At 38.8% G+C, this 27587-nt stretch overlaps 1 protein-coding gene across 12 annotated transcripts in view; it reads left to right on the plus strand.

The window, feature by feature from the left end:
- cacna1db (calcium channel, voltage-dependent, L type, alpha 1D subunit, b) overlaps positions 1–27587 on the plus strand; it is a 92752-nt gene that overhangs the window by 22718 nt on the left and 42447 nt on the right. For all 12 annotated transcript variants that reach the window (XM_061736582.1, XM_061736586.1, XM_061736581.1 and 9 more), the window contains exons 4-9: positions 16651–16790; positions 17413–17555; positions 20493–20645; positions 22555–22751; positions 26121–26224; positions 26684–26853. In XM_061736582.1, the coding sequence (XP_061592566.1) occupies positions 16651–16790; positions 17413–17555; positions 20493–20645; positions 22555–22751; positions 26121–26224; positions 26684–26853 (907 nt within the window). The remainder of the gene's footprint in view (positions 1–16650; positions 16791–17412; positions 17556–20492; positions 20646–22554; positions 22752–26120; positions 26225–26683; positions 26854–27587) is intronic.

Genomic DNA, 27587 nt, shown 5'->3' on the forward strand with positions numbered 1-27587 from the left:
ACTGTTTATACTGCGTGTTTTAATCATAATTTTAATTATTGCCTTTTTTTTAAATTAACTTGTGAAATCAAGCTAACTTTGTCTTTTTGGTAAAATGACATCTGATTTTGCCTTCCCTGTGGCAACAGTCACGGCTGTAGGCTTATGTTTTGCAGGGTGAGTAGGAGGTCTTTTCTTTTTCTCTTCCAGCCTCATTAAACTCATTCTTTTGGACTGTCCAGAGGGAAAAATTAAATTGGAAAGAAAGATGAGTCACTTTGAACATGAAACTAATTAGATGTTGGAATCTCACAACTGTACTGTTCTTGTGAAAGTGATGCTGTATGGCAGGAACTCTTGGGTGAACTTTTACTACATCTTATCCAGGCATCCACATGGAGCTAAAAAGTGAACCGACAATTAGTAGTTCACAGTTCAAAATCATTCCCAAGTCCGCTTCCCCCCAAAAATCAAATAAATTGTTTAAATAAGTACAACATGATTTCACTTAAAAGTGTAATTGAGTCAAGCGATGACATATTGATTTAGGTCGAAAGGCAATCTTAACGTATGAATTTTATTTGAAAATATGTTTTAAATCATTAGCAACACCTGATAAGCTATTGCACTTATTCCACATTTGGTTAGATGCTATCTTGGAAAAAAAAAAACAAAAAAAAAAACTAGCATTTTGTTGTCTCTACATAACTTAGTTTGGACCATAGATTGTGTAAAAAGAACTAGCCAACCCACTGTGACAAAATGTACGAGACTCTGGGGAACGCCATCTTGGCATGAGCAGACTCTGCCCTGACCAATGTAAAAATGTGCAAATGGGAAGAACGATGACGTCTGGAAGCCAGCTGGATTAAGTTTAATTTAGCTAATTTAAAAGTGAGCTATTTTAGCTCAGGTTAGATCGTACTAACCTATGATGTTAATTAATGGTATAACAGTTGTGCGGTGCCGAGGATCAAGGCAGCTACGCTTTGCTTTGCCAAAGGGGCTGAGCAGCGAACTCTTCTGCAACCTTTGTCCTGAGACCATTTGAGGCCAACTCAGTACAGTTGTGGAGGTGTTTTAGTGCAACTAACAGCTCAGCAGGCCATATCTTTTAATTAAGAATAATTTAGCTCTCTTTGCTTTTGATCCACAGTCAGATGGCTAAATTTACCTAAAATACAAAGCCATTAAAGATGTCAGATCCAGCCATGGAGCCCAAGACCTTTTTTTTTTTTTTTTCTTTTGCACTAGGTTGCAATGTATATATTACAGTTAAACGCTATTTATACTAAAGGTTTGGGGTTCTTATTTCAGTAGGATAATATTCTTCTCAGGCCCAGTCTGGTTTTAAAATGTGAAATTGCTATAAAGTGAGAATTATTTTCATACACACTGATTCTAATAACAACTCTTATGTCAAAGACTAGTTTGAAAGTTTGGTTTTGAACATTAAGTTCCTTTCACAGACAATAAATTAGGTTTGGCTCAGTGAGGATAGTGAGAATAAAATAGATTGGATAAGACGGATTACACAGCTATACTATACCGTATGACATGCAGCCATTTTCAATCGGTTATGTAATATGAAGGACTGTCAGGTTCGACCTATGGTTCAATAATTAGGAAGCAGATAACTCTCTGGGTTCATATCTTACGTCATCAACATCTTACATGATATCACAGGACAGACTTATTTCTGGAGATAGAAATCGGTGGGAGAAAAAAAAGGAAAAAAAAGGAAGACAGAGCGAGAGAAAAAGGCAGGCAGAAGAATAAGAAAAGACATAAAGGATACAAACATAATGTAGGAGAGTGGTGGGAGACTGACACTATGAATCACATCTCAGTTTCTTTCTCCTGTCCTTGTGACATAGAGGTGAAGATGTGAATTGTAGTCTGGATTTGGGATTAAAGATTTGATATCACAGACTGATCCATATCTAGCATTAACCAGTCGATGGCCACATTTGACCCAAAATTTTCCTCAAAATGGGATTTCTACTCCTAACCCACCACATAAAACATCAAACTTTTATTTTAAAACAAAAGTACAACTGAAAAAATGTTTTGTGCCTTTGCAGATAAACATTATTGTATTAAAAAAATAAATACACCTAAAAAGTGTGTGAATTTGTGAAAAGTTGTGAGAGACTCAAAGAAAGTTAATGGAATAAACAGTGACACAGTTCTGAAAAACTGTGAAATCAGTAGACTTTCTGGTGTCAGGTCAGGATCCAAGAGCAGCCCTTGTCGAGTCCAACACCTTGAAGGAAATGAATCAAACTTAATCAGCGAGAACCAAAGCTTAATTTTGGCTCTAAAGGAGCGTCTATTACAACAGTAATAGTTTTCTCTAGGTGCTTTCCAGAGACCCAGAACATGACCCCCGAGCAATTATTACATAAACAATTGCAGGTAAAAACTCCCCTAGTGGGAGAAAAACCTTAAGCCAAATAGTGGCAAGGAAAATATCCCCTTTAGGAGGGAAGAGACCTTGAGCTGGACCTGGATCATAAGGGGGGACCCTGTGACCTTACTACCGGCGGAGTCCACAACATGAAGCATGAAGACTTGTTTGGGCAAACTCCTCTGCACCATCCAGTAATTTCATAAGGTTAAAGAGATGGTCCAATGATCCATGACCAAAAACCCCTTGTTCTTCCTCCATCTAAGGTTTAATTACTGACCTTTCACTCCTGCATCCTGACACCGACTTTCTCATGAAGGCTGAGATGAGTGTTACTCTTTATTGGGAACACACTCCCTCGTCCAGTTTCCTCCACATACCTGGACCAACAAAGGCATAATCACGGTGTCCTCAGCAGCTGAGGACCAATCTCATCTTCCAGCATCAGAACTATCATTTTTATTCAATATTTACCACTTTTATACTAGTATACTTACATCTAAATATCATGTTTTTCCCCTCAATGTCAGTGTGTGACATTTCCCCCAGTTTGTGTTTCTGTTCTGCCCCGCCTGTCTTCCATCTGCCCTGATTGTTCACACCTGTGTCTCGTTACCCCCTTGTGTATATCTGGTCTTGTCTTTCCCTTGCTCCTTGTGGTTCCGTACTGTTTGCTCCCTCCATGTTGTCCCATAGTTTTTCGATCCCTGTTTCTGTGTTACTTTTGATCTTTCAAGCAGCGCTTTTGGTTTTTGGTTTTTGTAAAATAAACCCTTTTTTGCCTCTTGCTCTCCTGCATCTGGGTCCTCACCACACCAGCCTGACACTCAAACATTTAGTTAAAAAATGACTTTTTTTCTAAAAAAATCAATCAATCAATTATTTAATAAATTAAATGACATGTTATCCCTGAAGGGATATTTGAATTATTTAGCTAAGAATGAACAAAAATCCGTTATTTTTCATGAAATAAATATATGCAAAGTTAGTTTTTAGTGAGTCTTTTGTTTGTGTGCTCTGAAACAATGAGCAGCCCAGCCTCACTGGCCCTCATTAATCTTATTAAGACCAAAGGGAACACATACTAATAGGAGCTGATTAGCCTGCTTCTGGATGCATGGCTGATTCACCTTCATGCACATGGCCTCACACACACACACACACACGCACACGCACACACACACACACACACACACACACACACGGTCAGTGACACAGTCACACTGAAACAGTTTTGGTTTTGATCCGCAGGAAGAGCTTACGCAGACGTCCAGAGATATTTTCCATTCATATACTCATAAAGCTGGTCAGCATAGCTGATGCTGTGTTTGAGAGAAAGCCTTTTTAAGGATGAGTTAAGGGGCTGTTTTTCTAAGAAGCTGAGGTTATGAAGCATTCCTGGCATGAAATCTGAGGGAGAGCCAGAACGTGTTCTTTTTCTAGCCCGTATCACTCAATTTAGATGTAATATGTCCATATGATGTGTTATTTTTTCATTTCTGTTTGATTCTCTTCACCGTTTTCGTGTTGCTCAACAATCAGTAGAGGCTTTTCCTTTGACTGGTTTCTAAAAATTTCCAGTTTCCACATCATGTGACACAGCCTGACATCATCACGGCCCTCGGTCACAGACGGAGCATTATGGGATGTTACAGTACCTGTTGGGCGGGGTGAGGGATGATGAGGGTTAGACTGAGCACACCCAAACCTGATACGCCGACTGGCCAGACCCACGCAGCATTGAGTGTTCTGTCAAGTCATGTTATCATCACCGGGAGAGGTGGCATCGACTCAGCCTGCAACCGTGTGTGTGTGTGTGTGTGTGTGTGTGTGTGTGTGTGTGTGTGTGTGTGTGTGTGTGTGTGTGTGTGTGTGTGTGTGTGTGTGTGTGTGTGTGTGTGTGTGTTGTGATGCTCTCAGCTGATCTGAGGTAGCTGAGGAAGGTCAGGCATGATGATGGTGCTGGCTCAGCCCTCGTTTTGGATCAATTGTAAACCAACATACACATTCAAAAAGTTACAGTGTATTTTGCAAAACTTTCAGGCACCAAAAGCACAACGAAAAGTCATGTTTTACCAAAATTTTGCAGAGAGATTAACAGAAATGAATGAGATCAATACTTGTTGTGACCACCCTGCACTACTGAAGTGGCACCAGTTCTCTTCAACCCAGTTGCTGGTGAAATATGCTAACATTACACATTTTCAGGAAACTACAGTTGCACATGCATGACTAACTTTTTATACACACAACTTTCAACCTTTATGTTGCTTGGTTGAACAAAACCAAGGTTGACTCGTGCAGGAATCTCTTCCTGTTTTGTTTTACCTTGGCCATGGTGAGTCCTGTCCTTTGTGATATCTTTAATTATTCATATGTCAATGAAGTGACTTGGTTAGATTTAGAAAATAAAATAATATTGCTCAGTGCCAGATACATTGGTTTCTTTTGGCTGAGGGATGTACAGTATGTATGATACATAATTACATGTAGCATATGTTCCTGACGACTGGGCTGCTTGTGTGTCATCATGTCGAGCAAGATTGTTGTCATGATGTTGATATCAGGTCACTGTGTGGGCAAACCCGTCTGTTAAGGAGCTCTGTTTTCCTCTTGTCACTTAAGATGGGTCTTTAAGCGTTGTTGTTCTGCTGCAGAAGGAATTCAGGACCAATGAGGCATCACTTGGAGGTGAGGGGTTGTAACTATTTATGGTAAGACCTAGAAGGGGGGATTGAACCACCAACTGTCCAAGTGGAAGTTAAGGGGTTGCAGTGAATCAGAACATTGCATTGTTTCTGTAATCGGTCTATAGTCCTATAGTAATTAAGCTGTAAAGTGGTAAAAATCATTGCAATTTCATAGCATGTTTGGTGACTTGGCTATACTGTGCAAGTGTCACATTATGCTGCATGAATCTTTGCAGTTATATTCACTTTTTTTGTCTTTTGTGTTCTATCAACACACATGAGTAACAGACTCATCTGAAAGGAGTTTCATTTATCTCTGATTCATCAGCTCCGACACACCACAATGACTCTGGGAACAAACATATTAACTTTTCATTAACGTTGTGTGAAGTGTGCCAGTCGATACAAAAACAAAGCTGTCCTCATCCTCCCCTCTTTATCACAGCTGCTGCGATTGGTCCAGTTCAGTTTTGTCTGGCTTGTTAAAGTTAATGATGCCAGATGGATTTGTGTTAAGGTAAAAGCCCCAAATTCTAATTAAATGACTTTGCACGACTCATAAATAAATGATCAGTTTGATTTCCAGCAGAAAGCTTCTGCTCTGAATTGGAATTCTCATGGTTTGAGAACTTTGTGGTTATTGATTATTCTTTGAAATGAATAAATGAGGTAAACCCTTGGAGGTTAGTTCAGTCAGTCATCTCGAACAGTGTTTTCAGCTCCGTTTACTCCTCTGTACTATTTTAAATCCAGCTCCTTTACAGATTTATTTAAGAGGCAAAATGGTCTTCCAGGTTGAGTTGAATGCGAAAGTAAAAGAACAAAAAGAAGTTGTAGTTCCTCGATAAACCACCAGGGATGCAGAATGTGAGTCAATCGTCACTGAACCAAATAATTAAAAAACCCAGCTTTGCAGCAGAGATACAAATATTTCCAGCCTGGTTAAAATAAAAATGATGATAAAAAAAATACGGTTTTGGTCTCTATAGTTAGATATGGATGACAACAGCACCAGGGGGTTTTACTTGTCCTAAATTATGTAAAATAATATAAAGCAACACATTGATATTTTAATCAGGAGCATTATCTTTTACAGTCTGTGGTACAGTACGTCTCTGCATTCTGACAATTATCCACAACCGAAGCTCGCTGCCACTCTTAAAATCCCACCTCCGCCCCAGTTTCCACCTGTAGGCTCTGCTTCTATGCAGAAAGGTTAGGTTATATTTATAAAACCCAGTATGTCAGTCTATGCTTAATAAATGGGGATTGATTAGATCAAAGATGCCAAAACTCAAGTGTTTTATCATGTAAAAAAGCATTTCAGGTCCTTTTTTGTGGGAGTTGACTTGCTGAAATCAGTTTATTGTAACTGTACCATCATCTGTCTTGGTGGTTAGATCGATTAGATAGACAGATCAAATCTTTATTGTCATTCAAAATAAGTCAAAACTGCACTGTAGGAGTAATTGCGAGCGTGTGGTTGTTCATCTGTATCTGATGGACTGGTTATCTGTCCAGGGTTTTTCTCAAAGCCAGCTGAGAAACGCTGCAGCTACACTCGTTAGTAATAATGGTTTAAGATGTTTTAAAGAAGGATGAACTTCGAATGGGTTTTAATTAAGAACATTTAATAATATATTAAAAAGTAATATAAAGTAAATATAGATATTTTATACATTTATATAAACAATAATGACTATAAAAATGTATATTATTTATTTTTTACCTAAACTAAGAACTAACTTGTAACACCCATTTATCTCCTTCAGAGAAACGGAAACGAAAATCAAGCAAGGTTCATTTCCATAATCCAGGGACGATTAAAATATTACGCTGCAAAGAATAATCCAGTCACCTCGTTACATAAAGCTGCATATACACTCACCGGCCACTTTATTAGGCACGCCTGGCTTATGTAATGAAGTGGTGAGTGTGTTACAGTATAGTGCTGTGTGTATGCATATACATTACTGTATCTACTACTGTATATAAGCTATACCAGGTGGACCTAACAAAGTAACCAGTAGGTATATAGTCCAATCTAAACATATTTCTATTTGACTTCACATCAGGTTTGAAAGTAGAATCATTCTTCTTAACCTGTGACCTGAATGTTTTGTCCTTTCTTCCAGACTAAAGTTGTAATCTCTTAATATCAGTTTTGTATGGGATGACATCATTTTCAATAGTAAGAGACCTTTACCAAGAATAAGTAATATTGCACCAAGTGCATTAGGTAGTTCAGATTTCTTTCTGACACATATGTCTGCATTGGTGATATTTACTCACCTTTTCTTCTTTCAAGGTCTTAAACTATTTCAATTTGCAGCGCATGAGCAGGCACGAATAAAAGTACACATTTACCATAACACTGTGGATGACAATGGAGGTGGAGTAGCATCCTAAAAATTATATAAACAATTTCGTCCAAATGTTGTAAATGACTCAGAAAACACGAGAGGTGGAAGCGTACTGATGCAGACTTGTTCAAATGGAGAGCAGCGGTTTTCAGTTGAAGATAAAATCAACACTTGATTTAATCAGATGGGGTTAATCTGTGAGGGAAAATCACTGATGCAGCGCTGTGTTAAGTTGAGTCATTGTACGGTTGCGCGCACACGCACGCACGCACGCACGCACGCACGCACGCACGCACGCACGCACGCACGCACGCACGCACGCACACACACACACACAGTAATAAATGAAATAGATATACATATCACTCAGCTAGTAGATTTCAGAGAAATTCTGTTATACTTCTTGATGCATGCACCTTAATGGTCTCCTTTCATTTACGATATTTCAAAATAGTTTGATAAGACAATCAAGATACCAGCGGACCAATAAAAAAAACGAAAAAAAGAAAGTATTTCACAGTAAATAACCTCATGGAGCAGACTGTTTAAACTGCAACATTTTATACCTTTCTAACCCAAACTGTGCAGACAGCTGACTGAAAACATGGTGTAACAGTCGTCCGTGAATCTGTAAACGCTATCCGGAACATTTTGTTCATCTTCTACACAGAGACTCTCAGCTCCTTTGGCTTCGGCTCAAACAACCCAAATGTTTTGTCCTGCTTCCAGCAGTGAAGATTTTGGAGCTTAAGGATTCACCGCGCCTCCTTAAATTAATTAAACTGCTCCACTCGCAGGGTTCAGGCCTCCTTCCGTCTGAATGAACCACCTCTCCCCCACCCGAGGTGTATAGCGCCTGGATTTAACACTTGCAAACTTTTTTGATTTATACCGAAGAGACTGATTTTGAGATGACTTCATTTCAATTTGGATGGATGCCATTAACAAGAACCAACTCATTTCAACATTTATAAGGGCAAAGTATCTCAGTTATTGATTTATTACTTTAAAAATGTTTAAGGAGTTGCTTACGTGGGATCTTTTGTTTTACACTGAACCAGAGTGCTGCACCAGAGGCAGCTCGGGTCTTGAGTTTCCCTGACTTGACTCCTTTAAGTCTCATCCTCTGCCCACACATGAGACAAGCCTGATTTCCATGGCAACAATATTCCTACTACAAGCACAGAGGGAGCATCTTCGCTGAGCTCGGACACAGGAAACAAGAGCAGTGGGACTCCTTGTTTTAGGAAGTAGTTTGTATCAAATAAAACAAAACTGATAAGCAATTCTCCTCGGCATATTATACGTTCATCATTTCTCCTCCCCATTTTTAATACATTTAAGGAGCTTCAGGTTCAGGCCACGTGTTTCTCTCACACTCTACTATCCAGGAATCCTCCGGGGGTTGGGAAGAATAAGGGATTTAATATTTATTATGTAACGTCATGTCCTGCATTAAATCTATCATATGTAACAGGGCTGAGGCCCAAAATTATTACTTTTCCGCCTACACATATTAAATCCAATCCTGTACCCAGCAGGGAGGAGTAGACAGCAGGTTACATGAGCACAAAATGTCCCTTTATTTCACTACAGGTTCCTAAACTTTGTGATTAAATATAAAATGAGTTCCTCAGAGGATTAAGACAGTGGAGTTGTTGAATAAGACAGAATTAACAGGATTAAGCTGCCTCATCTTCACATTCAAAGAATTGTTGACCTGCTCTTTCCACAGAAGCTAATTCATTTAATATGCTGGATTTTATTCACATGAAAAGCAAAGTAAGCTTTTTTTCATTAAAAAAACAGTCAAAGTGAAACAGTCCAGGTTTTTTCCAACTAAAATGTTTAAATCTTTCCATCATGCTGTTTCACAGTAAAACACACTCACAAGTTCTCCCAGCTTTTAAAGTGAAGCAGCTGCAGAGACAGTTTAGCGTTTGCAAGTAACAAGTTAACGCATGAATGCATATGTACTTTCTTGCATAATTTTGCCTGCATGATTAAATGTTTTAGGGATTTTGTGTTTCATTGTGATTTTAGTGGATGTTGTCCATCCTCCCTGTTGTTCAAGGTGGAAAATCATAAGGATTTAGTTGATGCAAACTGTTTGGATTTTGGGAACCTGCCTGTTACTTTCAGCAAAGTTTAGATTTCTATAAATCTTGCACTAGTAATGCAAAGAATCCTTTAAATCTATTTTACGCCTACTGGACTCTGTGGGCTATTTTTGGTGTTGCGGGAGGAAAAACCCAAAGTTGTCTCAGTTTTGCTGATTTTAGGGATAGGAGACAGTGAGAGCTAGACATACTGTAGCTTCCTAAAAGATATTCCCTCAAATGAAATTGAAGCTGATATTTTAACACACACACACACCTTGATATTGCTGCTGTAACACCAACACTCAATCTGGATGTTCAATATTAAGTCAACAACCAGAAGTGGTTACTATAGCAACAATTAAATGAAACATAAAATCCGACACACTGTCCATGCAGGGTAAAATACTGTAGTTAATCTGAAGATTACAATAAAAATGCATTTTTTAGAGGGTTAGGGTTCAATGATTCAACACAGATATTTTTTTAGTCTGTGGTTTAATGTGTGGATGTACAGTAGCTGTGTTTGTGTGTCTTGTGCATTTTGGGGGTTTTCTTAACAAGGTTACTGGTTGTCTTCTTTAATGTAGATTCTTCAACACACAGACTCATTTTACCTGATTATAACACCTTTACTGCACACAAACACAGTCGAGTTTGTGTCACTTCAAACAGCAACACAATCATTTACACTGATTTCCTAAAGAATAATCACAAGATTAATTTCCGTATTTTCACCAAGTCATTAATTCATGTTCTGTACTCCCTTCACTGGAGGTTGTAGCTTCTATCTCCGCTGTCAGCAGGCAGGGTACGACCAACCGGGACAGGTTGCCAGTCGCTCACAGCCTCAATTGGCGCTAAACTTTAATGATTAACATTGCAGTGTGTCTCCTTTGTCTCCAAAGAGCAGGTGAATCAACAGAATGTGACTGTATTCATGCCCCCACTAATTACTAATTCAGACACACACACACTCAGCTGTTCACTATGCAGAAGAGTGGACATTTCAGACCTATGTAAACAACAGCCGGATGGAACAAGAATGTTAAATTAGATGCAGCCAGGTGATGAAGGCTCTTATCTCTTAGAAACAACTCGGAATGATGGCACTTGTTGACCTCAACAGGTCATCCTCTCACTTCAGCGGTGACACAACACTCTGAAACACGTGACAGTTGTAAAGAAAGTAATATTTAAGTGGCTGATGAGTCGTTTATTCATAGGATCTGAATAATAATAAAAGGACAGAAGCTGGGATTTGCATGTTTTGGCTCATTAACGTCGTATCAAGGATATTTGACACAACTGGTGAAGATTTTTCCAGGCCAAGGGCAGGAGACTCTAACGCAGGATGGGTTTGAGACAGGGCTCTGAGGCCCAATTTATTTCCCAGAAAAGTAGTAAAACAAAAACCAAAACTCAGAGCTGGGTTTCTGAAAAGCTCCATGAAAAATGCCCCAGTGGGTCGTTCAAGTAAAAAGGTGGAGAGCAGCCCCTGGTAAAGGAGAAGCTGAGAAGCTGAAAAACAAATAAAAAAACCCAGGATTAGAAATATTCAGGGCAAAAAAAACTGATCTGACTTAACTGATTCCTCTGAGCGTCCAGTTGGAGGTCTGAAAAGTAAAGAGCAGAACCTCAGATTTGAAGTGTCAGGGTAGACAATGATGGTGAGGAGGGTCAGGTGTGTACCAGCAGCTTCACTAGATGCTCCGCCTAACAACAGAAAAAAGATATTACTGAACAGGATGCGATGCCAGTAGGCTTGACCAACTACTTCAGCATTGCCAGATACCCAAAACCTAATTATCGTACATAGAGCCTGAAACTTCTGCTAAAATTATCGTTAGCTACAACAACAACAAGAGAAATGAGTTTGCAATGTATTCTAATGGTGTGGGGCGGGGGGGTTAGGGGGATGAGGAGGAGTGTCTGTGTGAGAGAGGGTGTGGGGATAAAACACCAGAGCAAATGAATTTGCTGAATCTGATTCCCAATCAGACTAACAGTAAATAACTGTTGTGAAGAAATACTCGCTTTTTGAGAGCCATTGTGAAATTATCGTACACTGGCAAATATTGATCATACAAAGGTCAAAATGATTGTGGAAATACGATAAATGCCGTTCATCTGGTAACACTAATTCTGCCAGTGGCAGGCCAATGGATTGCAGGTGGAGCTCTGCTAATCCTGGTCTCAGTCCTGGCCGAAGTCATTTCTTATGTCATTTTGATAGCACGACTCGAAATGAAGAAAGATTTGATAAGAATAAATGTCAAGCAATTTCTTTAGCGACATAGGTTATTACAGTATAAGCCACGTCAGCCAAGCTAAACCGCAAAGCCAGCTGTGTCTGACATGAAGGCACAGGCGTTCGTCCAGTTCTTACTACACTCTACGGCCACAACTCAAATGCAAAATAGTTCACACTCAGAAAAAGTGATATTTTTCTTAGTTATCTTAGTTTTGCATTTAAAAGGAGCACAGATAAACATTTCCCCTGCAATACTAGTGAAACCGCCTTCTGCCCAGACTTTCCACATCCATCATTCTGCATCATGATGGAAAAACGTCCAAAGGAAGCAAGTAACTCGATAAAACTTGAAATCCACACTTGTGGAAGAGGACGTCTGTAGTACAACTGAGGCTCTTTGGGTCCTCAGAGCCAGGAGCCCGTGGAGCGGCTCTGTGGAACTGTTTGTCTGGTTGGCTTGCTGCCTTTCACAAATGTGCTTTCATTTTTGTTTTTGTGGCACTGCAGTCTCTCTGTTCATCAGTGTGGGTGTGAAGTCTGAATGCGTTTGCCACTGATGGCGGCAGTGTTTTTTGTTGACCGGGTTTATTTGTGCCCGCTGCTTAAATGCACTTTGAATGTGTCTGTGTGTCCTTTCAAATAAACAATTCAAGGGCCTTATGTCAATGGCCATTAAAACCTGCCGAGCCACTACACTCCTACTTGTTAAAACTGAAAAGACAGAATAAAACAGACAATTAGTAAGTGGGAGAGATAAGAAGAGGGAAATGCAGAAATAAATAAAAATCATTGAGCTGGGAAACTTGTTTGTGAAAAAGAGACAGCAGGCGGAGGGGAGAAATTAGGCAGAAGGTGTGTGTTCATACCCAACTTAAAGGTTGGGAAGAGATTTTTCTTTGAGGCTTTTTTTTTGCTATTACCTTTAGTTTAGCAAGCAAGTAATTAAATGCTCTTATGTCAAACCCAAAATGACTAATCACCTGTCCACTTTCACGGGCTTTGTTGGCGTGGCTTCAGATTATGAAGAAAGGTACTTTCTCATTGTGCGTTTTCACAATTTACTGACTTTCTGTCTTATTTTCAATGTCTCTTACTCCCCCCTTGAGGAGCTTTTCTATTTACCAACACAAGGTTACTATGGAAATAAGATGATTTGGCAGTGCATGTGAACAACTGAAGAGTTCCACTTTTAAGACTTCTTTTTTTTAATCATGAAATCAAATCAAATCAAATCAAATCAAACTTTATTTATATAGCACTTCTCATACAAATAATGCAACACAAAGTGCTTAACATAAAACAAATAAACATAAAACTTATTAATGCCCTGCCCCCCTCTCCCCTCCCCGCAGACACAAGCACACTACAATTGACTTAGGTTATACACACAGACACACAAGCAGACACATGGTGCAGACATGGCTAGGCACAGAGGATCCAGGTGAGGAAACGGTAATAGGGAGCTGTCCACGCCAGGAGGTCTCAAAGCCTGCAGCTACAAGGGTTTCCTCCACAGAGACCATCCCGGCCCGGACAGAAAGAGGAGTCCACACCACAGCGGTGAAGCCGTGGTGCAGAGCTCCACCACCATCCAGGCCAGAGTCACTCCCAGCATGGAGGCTCCCCATGAGGAAACACTGGAGCTAAAAGCTACAAGAAAGCAGGATAAAATACACTAATAGAGTTTAAAAAAGTATAACATAACATAAAATCCTAAAAGTATGTCTAGAAAGCAAGACATTAAAAACTAAAAGAATAAGACAATAGAATGTATAAAATAGACCATAAATAACGACTAAAATATTTAGATAAAACATGAAATTAAACAAAAATAAAATATGATAAAAAAGGATAAACTAAATATAAAACAGAGCAGTAAGATCTAATAAAAATAAGGGTGAGCATAAGAAATTTAAAAGAGTTAAATGAGTCAGTTAAAAGCCTGATTAAAGAGATGGGTCTTGAGCCTCTTTTTAAAAACATCAACAGTCTCTGCGGCCCTGAGGTTCTCCGGGAGGCTGTTCCACAATCGGGGACCATAAAAACTGAATGCCGCCTCCCCGTGTGTCCTGGTTCTAACTTTTGGTATGGTTAAAAGGCCAGCACCGGAGGACCTCAGGGTCCGTGAGGGTCGATAGGGTAAAAGTAGTGCAGACAAATAAGAAGGCCCAAGACCATTAAGACACTTAAAAACCAGTAAAAGAACCTTAAAATCGATCCTGTAGAATATAGAGAGGCAAAATCTATGTTGCTCTGAGGTTATCAGTGTTTTTCCCAGAAACCAGCAGCAAATAAAGATAAGATAATTACATTATAATAGCCTTTATGTTTCTTTGTTTACTAGGTCCTATTTTTTGATATTTCTTATTATTGTGATTTGATGACCGTAGTACATGTAAATAGAAGGTATTTTTCACCCACTTACCAATACAAGTAATAATTTAATGGAGATTCTGAATGAAAGTCTTGAACAACACGGGTTAATTATGTTTTCAGAAACATGTCTCTTTTTTATTCCTCTTTTCATTTACAAACATCATGAGAAAAGGTAAGGTGAAAACAAGTATAACTACAGGAAACTATAACCATGTTCATCATCACTGAAGGGATTTTATTCCAAAATCAGAGAGGAGAAATATGTTTACACTGTAAAATGAAACAGACATTATTTTAACCCATAAGGACCGATGGTGACACATGTGTCACTTGGCCAAATATCCTGGACAGTTCCCGGCAAATATCATCCACTTCGTCTGTGTTCTGCTCCCCAAATCTTCGTCAAGTACAAATGGGTCTGGGTTCTTATCAATTGAGAAAGAAAACATTTTTAGTATAAATTATATTTAATAAATTGTAATACACTGAGTAAACTGCACAATTCTGAGCAGATTTTTACATACATATCAGTGCATATGGATGGCAACAGCACATTTCCTTTAATGCTTTGACGTTATTTTTTACTGGGACAGATTGACGATAGTAAGTATCAATTTGAAACCTTAGTTTATTCTATTTTTATCAACATAAACCTTTGGAGGCCTCCAGGCTTTAAAGTGTAAATACAGAACATAAAATAGTTGGCTGGATGCCCCTTAGCAAGTACCAGCTCACAGAAACACTTTCTGGTTGGATAGAATTGGTTCAGGGAGATTCTGACATTTATATTAATAGAATATTATTTAACTCAAATATGACCGAGACCTTTATCTACCTAAACTACAGAGGGTAACATGACCTTTCTTTTTATTCATTGTGTTTTAACAGGGAATCTTGCACCTGTTTGCATTGTTGAAGTTACTGCATGACACTGTTAATACAATCTGCATCCTTTTCAAATTATGAGCCCTAGCGTTTCAGCGGGCATACCCCCTTCATTTCTTTAAAATGCTTTTATTGTGAAATAGCATTCATTAACTTGCAACGTTCAAGTTAGCACTTGAAATTGATTGATCCCAAATTTGCAGGGGGTCCAGGGCCCCAAAAAGGTTGAGAAGCACTGGATTAAATCAACATATGATACTCTTGGCTTTTTATCAGTTGAATGTGTTGAATATCACCTACAGTACCATGTTGTTTTGAATAAGTATTGGCAGAAATGTCGTACAACAGCACTGCTAGATGTTTGGAAAGGTTCATTTTCTTATTTTGCAGCTAGAACAAGGTCAACATGGATGTGATAAAATTCTGATCCTGACCTCCAACCTCAATTATAAATGGAAAGCACCATTAAAAGTACTGTAAGCAATTTTTAGATGGCATCACATCTGTTGATGACGTCTGTTATCGTGATGACTCTCACATCTGTTATCAGCTCCTGCCGCCCGGCTCCATTAAGAGGAAACAACATGAGTTGGGGCAGCCCTATCCCCAACAACCATAACATAGCTCGCTGCAGATGATCTCAGATAAGGGGGGGTTGAGCTTGTGATCATGCACGTGAAAAGAGAGGGAAGCGAGGCTTGTGAGACTCCATGATGGTTGTGTTTTCTTGGGCATCACTGGAGAGAGGACCTAGCTCTTTGTGTTTGTTTATGTTTGGTTTCAAATATCAACAGACTTGACATCATCCAGGAATTGCCTACTCTACCTTTAAAGGCACCGTTGATGCAGCAGTGACTGCTGGAATACTGCAGAGACTTATGCTACCAGGTCCACAGGTGTCAAGGAAATGTCTGCACATGTAGAACTGTTGTTTCACAGATGCTGAGTGTGTGTGCATTACCGTCCTACCTCAGCCCAGAGATCTTTCTTCTTAAAGATCTATTGCATATCATCAAGAGTATGATCAGATGCTGCACAGCTGAAATCGAGCAATCAACAAGAATTCTAGGAAATAATTGCACTCATCATTTTCTAAGAGGTCCTCTGTCCCTAAATGATAAAAAGTTTTCAAGCCTTTCTTTGTTTCTGTTTTTTTATTTTGATGCTGGGATCACCTTCTGAAACTTTGTCAGTAAAAATGTCCTTAATAAATGTATCTTTTAACAAATTATAATTATTGCAGATGAGAGTTTTTGTAATACCTTGAAAAGACCTTCCGATCTTTGTAGTTCTGTATTCAATTTTGTATTCAAATGTGCATTTTCCCCCAAGCTCCCATGTTTTGCTTTTCAAACGGCTTCTTTTTTGTCTTTCTTATCTGAGAGCGTCATGCAATATATGTTTAAGACCAGATTTAAACTCTCTAATCTCTACAAATCTCTATATGATTCCTTATCTTCTTCCTTATCCCTGATTCATTGTATTGTTCATGCTATTTGTCCCACAAGGTTGTACAATTTTAAACACTCCTATTTTCTTTTTATCTCCCTTTCTCCCTGACCTCTGTTTTGTCGCATCCTTTTGCTCTATGCAGGAAAAAGTAGAATATGCCTTCCTGATCATTTTCACAATAGAGACATTTCTGAAGATCATTGCCTATGGTTTGGTCATGCACCAAAACTCCTACGTCAGAAACGGCTGGAACATGTTGGACTTTGTCATCGTCATTGTGGGGTGAGTTCATAATTTGTGGAAAGCTTAAACCATGAGGGAGTCCATATGTTGTCTTATATTCATTCACGTCCTTTTTTACTATGAAACGTTCAAGCATTTGAATTCCAAGTCTGATTTTCAGCCTCAAAATCATTGAGGGGCCACTCGCTAATTCATAGTTACCAGGGCCAGTAGCCAGATGACGGTGGTGTTGGAGCACGTGCACAAACAGAGCAAATGCACACACATCCACAGAAACGCACGCGTGTGCAGACACAGCAGTGTTTGGAGCGATGGTTTATCAGTAGACCACCTGGCCCCTGTAGGACCTCAATGTAAACTGCTCTGAGGTGTGACAAAATAAAGGTAAATATGGATAGAATAAAAGCCCCACACAGAGTAAACCACGCCTGGAAGCATGCACCCTTGCACACAGGTTCAGAGAGAAGCGCACAAAGAGGACACGTGGCTTTGTTTACTGCTCTCTGACTCGTTGGCTTTAATCTTCCTTGCCGTGTTTTTTTTTTTTTTTTTTACTTTGCCTTCACTGATCTCTTCTCACTCTCCCTCTCTCATTCTTCTGCCTTTCTTTGTCCCTTTCCTCCTTGGTTTCCTGACCACTCTGCTCCTCTCTCATGTCCAGGTTGTTCAGTGTGGTTCTAGAGATGATAACCAAAGACGCTGACTCTGGTGGCCAGTCCGGGGGCAAACCTGGAGGATTTGACGTGAAGGCCCTCCGAGCCTTTCGCGTTCTAAGACCCCTTCGCCTTGTTTCTGGAGTTCCCAGTGAGTTTGGGGGAAAGGGGGCGCTTAAATCTTAAGCAAAACTTTTTAAAGTACATTTTGTGGCTTTGTTCTGCAAAGCTACCAAGACTGACTTGTCTACTTTCTAGTATTGCTGCCAAATAGAAAAGAAAAGAAAAAACAAGGGAACTCCAAACAAGGTTTGGGGTTGTCTAGACCAAAAACATTAGATCTAATTTTAATGACACGTTTTGCCCGATTTATTTTTTATTTTTTTATTTTTTTATTCTGGTGATAGCTTCATTATTTTTATGGTATCTTCTTTTACTGGCACATGGGAGTAGTTTTCTTCTGCTGAAAGGCTTTCTAACTTACGCATGAGAAGAGTAGCCAACTAGTTGGCCTGCAACATTTTAATAACATTTATTCTGAACAGCTGTTAGCTGTTTTCCTTCACTTTTAATGATCACAAACGTCACGTGATCTCAAATATTAGAAGAAACCAGTGAAATGACTTCTTATTGACTCACTGAAGGATTATTTAGCTCTGAGCCGACATTAGCATGTAGTCATGGATCCATTTTTCATCACCAGGGTGAACAGAAATTTTCAACCTGTTGATAGTTAGTTACCCATGGCAACAAACAGACAGCAGCTTTTGCTACCCTGATTGAAAAGTAAAGGAGAAACTTCTAAGAAATTCTGAATCTTCGGGGATGACAAAAATACCTTTACAAAAACAAATATGATTTTTTAATGATAATCAGAAGAAGTTGTTTCACTTTTGCTGAAAAACTAGTCAAAATACTGCTGCTAAATACTGCAAATGACAAAAGTGTGACGTTAATATTATTGTTCTTCACTGATCCAAAATGATCATATTTACTTTAAAAGCGACTTTCTTGGTTTAGTTTAGTTTATTTAAGGATCCCCAAATGTGCCTCTAGTCTTCCTGGGGTCCTGAACATAAAAATACAAATTCACTACATCCAAAATAAGTTAACAAAAACGGTACAGTGCAGTCATACGGTAAAAAAACAACAACAACAAAAACACATTTAAAAAAACAAAACAAACAAAAAAAAAAACAATCAGACAGGCTGCACAGCGCTAAAATTATAAAAACATAAATTTGAGAGTAATACTGATAAACAGTGAAGTAAATAAAGACAAATTAATGAGGTTTGAAGAAAAATCAAACCTCATTAACATTATTTAATGGCTGAAGATTGAGTGAGTTATGCTCTTGTTATTATCCCTGCAGGATCTCTGGTACGGCTTTATAAGTTCATGCAGTGACTTGATTGAACTTTGAGGTCATACTATATTTTATTCCATAAATCTTCTCCCCGAATGCTGCTGTAACATTAGATAATGTTATAAAAACCACATAACAGACTGGACAAAATAACTTAAGTGCAGAGATCTTCACATATGTTCTCTTAACGAATCCTATAAATACTGTACATACATTTATAGGAATTTGAAAAGATATCCTTGTGTAGGTGTCAACTGTTTATTCCTGACTATTTACCCAGGGATGCAATTCTTCCTTTTCTGTTTCTGTTTTCTGAACGATTTGACCTGATGTTCATGCATATACATGTACGTCTGCAATATGTTAGTTGCTATGGCAGCATTTCATTTTCCAGCATAAGCAAGGAAAGGATCATGGGGAAAGATGAAGTCCAGCTGAAAATGTCCTTTCAACTATGTTTTGGTTTAACATCGGACCCAGTGGGATGATTTGTGCATTTCAATTAGGAGGTGCCACAGAGGACGGTGAATGGGGTTATTGAGCTTTACTGTAGAGCATGCCATTATGACAAGTAATTTATTGGATTTATTTTTTTTTCGTTTTTTTTTCATGTACACCCAGCTGTATTCTGCAGGGCACCATTAAATAAACTTTGTTTTGCCTAAATGCTTCCTCTTTACGGAATAACTTAGTTCACTTCCAGTTGGCATGTAATTTTATTTAAGGATTTTTTATATGATTTTTAAATGCAAGAAAATTCAGGGATTTTTACCTTTTGAAAATGTAAAGTTGCTAGAATCCCCCACTTTACCCCTTGATGCCTGGTACATGTAATAATGCACGACAAATGATGATTTAAAAAAAAAAGTATAATAGTATCATACATTGAAATAAAAGCATCCTAATGCTGTCTTTAACAGTTGCTATTTTTTGTATTTTTATGAATACATTGGATCATTTTATTTATTTACTTTTAGAAAATTATAAATCTATTTTTGTTATTATTGTTTTGATTGTGGGGTTGGTGCAGTGGTCTCGGAAGGGTATCAAATATATGACATCAGGCAAGGGGTTAAAGGTAGGGTAAGCGATTAAAAAAAAAAAAGATCTACAAAAAAGGCTACATCTCTGGGAAAAAACTGTTTCTCAGCCTGTTGGTTCTTGATCACTCTCCTACAGGTAATGACTGTCAATGGCCTTAACTCAGCCATATATTGTTTAATTTGGCCCAAATGTGGTGCATATGTTGGCAGTCCAACTCTGAACATGCCTGCGGTGTAATAAGTGGGAAAACCTTCATTAACAGATAATGGTCCTTTTCAATATTGTTAGATCTATTGTTAGATCTACTCATATTTCTCAATAATTTTAAAAAGATCATCAGAAAATAACTGAAGATACCATTGCAGTTATATTTATTTGGACCTGTTATACTCGATTAAAAACAAAAGTTGTCTGTTCATTGTAACATGAAAAATTAAACTCATTAAAACATTTGGATATTTTTGCTGAATAATATTTCTTTTTGTAGCAGCAACCATGGTGACAAAACCTTTGTAAGTTTTGTCACCATGGTTGCTGTTATTCTGTTAATCGTCTGTTAAATTCATTAATTAAGATCCTGTTGCTGCTCTTCATGTAAACATGTAATTGCTTGGAATTTTTGTAACCTGGGTACTTTTTGTCTCCCTCTAATTTAGATTTCTTTTGCATGTTTACAGGTTTACAGGTGGTTTTAAATTCCATTATTAAAGCCATGGTTCCCTTGCTTCACATCGCTCTGCTGGTCCTCTTTGTAATCATCATCTACGCCATTATCGGCCTCGAGCTCTTCATTGGAAAAATGCATGCCACGTGCTACATGCTGCAAACCGGTAAATTATTGTCATTTCTATTCTTCAGTTGGGTTTTTTTTTCTTTTGCGTCAGATTTTTCACCAGAGCTTTTAAACTGAGTCCCACACTCAGCCTGCCGTCTGTCCCCGCCCTCCTGTACATGTTATCTTTGGGCAGATACAGGGTTTAATCCACAGGAATAATTCAACATGTGCACCTTGTATATAATGGTAACAAGCTGCTGCAAACAGCACAGAACAGCAGATGGTGGATTAAATCCAGTGATTAAATGACAAATATCTGGCTATTATGTACACATGCTTGACCTTTACCCAATCAGTGCTTCCAAAATAGCAGAATTACTGTATTCAAAAAGTAAGGCTCATGGAAATATACGCACACACACGTGCCTAAAGCCATATACTGTACACGCTACAATTTCAGTCTCAAGAAATCTTGGGTCGTTTTGCCGTATGATTGCAACTGTGTGGAGGTTTCCCTCTCTTTCCTTTCTATCTCACATCTTTCTTCTAATCTCTTCCTGCTTCCCTTTCTTTTAAGCTTTGGTATGCTTTGATGGTGTTTGCACTATGACGTCAAGAAAAGCAATATAGATTAAGTCAAGAGGTCGTAGGTGGTCAGTATGGAAGCTTTCTTCAGTTGTTGTTCCCGGGCTCTGATAAAAGCACTTAGCCTGTTTTTTGTCCTTATACCGTACATTTGTGTGTGTAGGTGGGAGGCGCTGTTTGTGGGGCCTGTGGGATATGAGTGTCCTGTCATTTTCTGCAATGTTTATGTAATAATTGCTTCAATAAAAGGATTCCTGATTATTAAGTTTGACTTAGCAGGCTTCATGACTATGTGGAATATGGTCAGTGATACAGCTAAAGGCAGTGGTGTCCACCTCCCCAAGGGGAGTCCCAGAGATTACAGGGGGTGCAGAAGGGTTGTCCTGCAAATTTATCAAAATCAGATTCCTACATGTGAAAGAAAAAAGAATAGCAATGCATTTACCAGATTACCAAGTCTATAAGGATAAAGTTCATACAACACTGCTGTGAAAAAGTGCAATCTACAGTCATGTTAGCTCCTGACTGACGTTATTTAAAATAGAACTCATAGTTGACAGATTTGCTCTACAAGAAGAAGCTACATGGCTCCTACTCAAATATGATGTGGAGAGACACTAGAAATGGGACAACTGGAGTGCAGGGTTGAACAAATATTAAATAGGGAACCACAGCAATGATAACAGTCTGGTTGCATCATCACACAGTTACACTAACGAAGAGAGGCTTGCTGGGCAACTTTAATTAATTACTTCATTTGATAACAGTGAAATGAATTATAGTTATCCAATTTAAGTTAACAAGTAAAATGTGGTAACTTATGTTGGCTTTGTTAACTTATTTTGGATGTAGTGAATTCATTTGCTGGAAAACTAATTCAATTAGTTAGTTTCAATTGGTTGGGGGGGGGGTGCTGGAGCTCGATATAAGACAATGTCGTGAGATAATTGAACACATTCACTTCCATGTATATGAAATTACAGTAACTACCAAGAAAAACTAAAATATTATCTCACACCTTTTATTTCCGGGTTCTAGATAGTTAAATGACACATGTTGACATGTGATGCTATTGGATCTTTAAATCCAATTTATGCATCAATGTTAATTAATGGATCATTACTCCTCTATTTTACACACGTCCAAAAGTCCAAAGAAAATGAATTCAGTGTTTTTTGTCCTTGGTGGGAAATTTTTCTCCATTCAAGTCGAGTGATCTGGCACTATATTTCACTCAAATGGCACATATATGGCACTGATAAGGCTTACGAAGAGCTTTTTAAGCTGCTTATTGCGTTTTAATGTGATGTTAGTTTTTATTATGCTTGGTAAAAATACTGCAGATTAGTTTATTTGCATGTTTCTTTCTGGAACTCCAGGCACCCTTGCAGAAGAGGAGCCCACACCATGTGCGGTGTCCGGCCACGGCCGTCACTGCTTCGTCAACGGTACAGCTTGCCGAGAGGGCTGGCAAGGCCCCAACAATGGCATCACCAACTTCGATAACTTTCTGTTCGCCATGCTGACGGTGTTCCAGTGCATCACCATGGAGGGCTGGACCGACGTCCTCTACTGGGTAACCTGCCGACTTCCATCAAAAGTGTTCTCAGGAAGCCTTAGTGGAGCTATGGATTTTAGCTTTTTTTTATTGACAAATGCACTAAATTGTGTTTAATGATCACTAAAATCAGGTATGAAACAGTGACCAAATTAGAAACATAAAAAATTTAACTCAAAGGTATTCACATTTACATTCTCTTTACGCAAAATCTTAAGATCCCATTAGCTTGGCAAGATTATTCAAATCGCACAATTTAACAGCAAGCCGAAGCAATTCACTAGAGATGCTTTCTTTTCATTATCATACAATTATTATATTTTCAGTGAAAATGAATAAGATCACGCCTAAACGTGTTATTTTTCATACTTGGCATGAGCCCTATAACGAACATATTATATAAAATCTGATAATATTCTTTGTGAATGTCTTCCCCTGAATCAAGCAGACCTAACTGAGAGCTGCAGACTGAACCCTCACCTTTCTTTTGGCGAACAACAATTATTTTAAATCTAAAAAACCACGGACACTTAAAAACCCCCAGCTTCTCATTAGCAACAACCACCAACAGCTTTTAATTAGCCTAAACGCTCTGCATTGAGAATGGGTTTTCATCACAGTCCACCCACACCCTTTTATTGATGGAGGCCGTCGTCTCTGAAATAAGCAGCCTTTCTCCTTCTTCTCCTCTGTCCTCACGTACTCTAGCTGTCTCCATCCCCTCACACACTTTCTGCTGTTCGTATGCATGCATGTGTTGCCATGGCAATTCCATGCTAATAATGCTATTACAGTGGTGGAAGGAAGGAGGTTGGACAAACCTAAGTGAGAGAGGAGGGAATCATTTGTAACTATATACATAGTTATATTTATTAAGTCTGACTTGTGACCTCCTCCACTGACATCATTGGAGCTGGGTGACATGCCAGGGTGAGAAGCATAATGAGTATTGTCTCTCTCGCTCTTTTTAAGAGAATATAACTAATAAAACCACTCTATGTAACAATACTGGAAATTGGGCTAATCGGGTGTTTAGGTCCGCTAGCTTAACTGACAAAACTGTACTAGTGACCACAGACGGTCCGGCAATGTTGGAAATACCGTTTTTTTTCCACTAGAAGTGTCTTTTGTTGTGTCTTATGCCAGAAGTCGTGTTTCCGCAAAGAAAAACCTGTAATGGAAAAACCTATGACTAAAAAAAACTGCCAAATATTGCAAAACCCTTTTTACGCTTGTGGTGTGGTGGTTTTTCAGATGTGTGGAAACACCTTTTTCACATTTGCACATCTCTGGCAGCACTGGATGTGACGTTGTTGGTCAATCTAAAGTCATCAAATACTAGATTCCAGCCGTTTCTGGCCTCGTTAATACGATGTACCGTATTTTCCGCACTGTAAGGTGCACCTAAAAGCCTTACATTTTTTCAAAAGCCGACCATGCGCCTAATAATCCGGTGCGCTTTATTTATGGATCAATATTGAGCCGCAACAGGTCTCGCAACCATAGATATATATACAGTATGTATTTTGAGCGACGAAAAACAATAAAATATATTTATTCTAATATGTCAAGATCACAATAATCTTCCAATTTAGAACTAAAATATTAAAGAACTAACACAAATAAAATACACTTCAATGAAATACTTAGTTTTTTTTTTTTTGTAATTTATTTTCCCAAGCCACTCGGAGCCGCAGTATAAGGATGAAAGAGCCGCATGTGGTTGCCGACCCTTGGTCTAATGGATGCAGAACGTAACCCCAGCCTCTACTGTAGCGCCTTATAATGCGGTGTGCCTTATAGTGCTGAAAATACGGTAGTTGTTCTATAACACTACTTAATCATTATGCATTACTGCATTACTCTGAATAATCATTTGAATGATTATCCGTTGCTTTCTGCTTCTGTTGACTACTTTTGCAATAGTGTTAGCAGTTACAATTATTTGTCCAAAACTAAAGCCGATTTTGGCCCTCTTCTTTGAAGTTGAGATCTTCTTTTTCTCTACTTTGAACAGTAGTTTCAAACGTTGAGATAGTTACAGAGATACAGAGAGAGAACTAGGAGAGTTTAGCTCATAGTACATTAAAAACACAGGCCCCCAGCAACAGAGTTTTGTTTTTCTTTTGCAAACAAAGTGTAATGGAAATCTGCCTAGTGGCAGACACATGAACGTTCTGTGATGTGCTGCCCCCATGTGGTCATAAATGGCCGTGATACATCAAGTGGATTTAAAGTTATAATACCACTGGGTAAGACCTTGTTTGGTGACTATAAATTTACAATTTTGTCCGTCATTTTGCCACAGACGGGTGACAAATACACATGACTTCCTCCCCTTTATAACCAACCTGATTGTTTCTCACTGAGTTTCCTGTTGTAACCTTTTCCTTTGTTAATGGCCAATAATACAATAATTTTGCGTAATTCATGCTTGATATAATCAGAAAAATTGACACATGAATGTGCCCAGTAAAACATGATTACAGTCAAAAACAGCTGACATATGTTTCAGTATTGTCTAATGTATTCATTTAACTGAAACTACAGCTAAAAGGGGTCTGTTGCTGAGATAAGATGGGTATTATGATAGCAGTGCATTTTCACCAGAACTACTGCCCTGAGGTTTACCTCTAGGCTGTAAACCCCCCTGCTGTAAGATACTGTTCCATCGACGAGTCAGACAGCCGGTGCTGATGCTTTAATCTGGTACGGATATGGAATCCAAAATCAAATTTATGATGCTCTGCACAGGCCCAGCAAATCCATCACAGCTGGCGTGAACCTGATTTACAGCTGAGTGCCTTGAATTCTTTATCAGTTGTATTTAAAGTCATTAAGGGGTACTTTGCAGTTTAAAAAAAGATGATTTGAGATCCTTGTTTGACACAAGGAGTTAAAGATGTTAAAATTTCAGAATGGTATCTTAACTTTACTCCACATCCTTTCGTCAAGGGTCTTCCAGGAGTTTCCACCGCTGAGTGATAGGGAAACCACTGGCACAGATATATGATCCAGTATGCACCACTGGTTTACATGAATTAGAAGAACGCACGCTAGTTTGCACTGGAGATAATCAAAAAAGCAAACCCTGATTCTGGGTTCTGGATTAGTATTTATTTTAATAATTTCACATTTGCAAACTTTTTTTTTTATAAAGTCAAACCAAATCGAAAGAGGAGTCCTTCCTTTTTCCACATGACCTCATAAAACAATTGTCAGACAAAAAAGAATTCTGCTAACATGTTTGTACTTTTACTTAAGCTTTACTTATGCAGTACTTCTGCTTGTTACTGAGTGTTTTTTTTGCATTGATACTTATTTTAATTTAAGTAAAAGAACCTTAATAAATCTCCCACCACGATGACCACTTGTTTTTTCATGCAGATGAACGATGCAATGGGCTTTGAGCTGCCATGGGTCTACTTCGTCAGTTTGGTCATCTTTGGATCCTTCTTCGTCCTGAACTTGGTTTTGGGTGTGTTAAGCGGGTATGTATTTCTCTGCTGAGTTGTTCTTTCAGAATTTGGTCTGAATAGTGGCTGCTGAGCTGCTCTAGGTCCCCTGGCTTCCTCCCAGAGTCCAAAAACATGTTCACCAGGATGCCCAGTGGCTATAGTTGCCCTCACGAGGAAGTTTGACTCTGTATTTACATTTAAAGGAATCGTTTGCAGCAAACTAATTTCAAAAACATATTCATTTGAGTAACTTTTTAAAACAGTTTTGGCCCGTCCATCTAGCACGAACATAAGAATTATTTTAGCTCTTTAGTTTTTTATCTTCAAAATTACATCTAACACAATCCCTGTGGTCTAATTATTGGGACTTGCCATGTTCAAAAATGCTCCTCAGGAATGGCAGCGACCTAAAAAACAGCTGATTGTATTTGGATGGTGCGTGTAACGTCTGAAGTGGCTCAAGTCTGACGGTATATATTCTTCTCTCTGCAGAGAGTTTTCCAAAGAGCGAGAAAAGGCCAAAGCTCGAGGTGATTTCCAGAAGCTGCGTGAGAAGCAGCAGTTAGAGGAAGACCTGAAGGGCTACCTGGACTGGATCACGCAGGCGGAGGACATCGACCCCGAGAACGAGGAGGAGGGGGACGAGGAGGGCAAGCGTAACCGTGAGTTACCTGGATTGATTTTCTCTGGCTATTCTTGCTTGAAGCGGGTCACTAAAGAACTGTGAAGGGCCAAGCAGTTACCTCTTCTGCCTTTAAAGAGGTTAACGTTACACAGTATCTGGCTGTATTTGGGTCCAAGATCATTGTACATGTCACAATAACATATAATATTTGAATCTTACTTGCAGTAAGACTCAAATACCTAATGAAAAAAAGTATTGCACCCTGTGCCAACAGTACAACTTCACTAGTTGAGGGCTCACTAACTCTTCCCTTGGTCTGCATTTAAAAGAGAGTAAGGAGTATGTGTACTTTTTTACACCCCCCTGAGGGAAACCTAGAACCAGACAAAGACTGAAATTCATTAAACAGAGGGTGGGCAGCACCTGAAAGGATACTTTCTGGAGTTTATCTCGACTCGGGTTATATTGGACTGGTCTACATCAAAGATGGATAGTTTCTGAGTGGAGAACAGATATTTCTAACCCTTTTTACGCAGCCTGTCAGGTTTATCATTACAGTTTACTTTCCTATTGATTCGAGTCCCAAAGTACTAAAACCTCCCAACAATCTCCATCTCCTGAGTCTTAGTGACGGCGGTCCGGGGTGATAGAAGACGCTGCCAAAAATCTGCAAACTCGTCTTTAATTTTGACAACAGTCAGTGTCAAAAAATGAGGAGTTGAGCAAATTCATCAATCCCAGAACCTGAATCATTGTCACTGTTGCCAGGGA

The sequence above is a fragment of the Cololabis saira genome, chromosome 12 (genome assembly GCF_033807715.1).
Source record: "Cololabis saira isolate AMF1-May2022 chromosome 12, fColSai1.1, whole genome shotgun sequence".
NCBI lineage: Eukaryota > Metazoa > Chordata > Actinopteri > Beloniformes > Belonidae > Cololabis > Cololabis saira.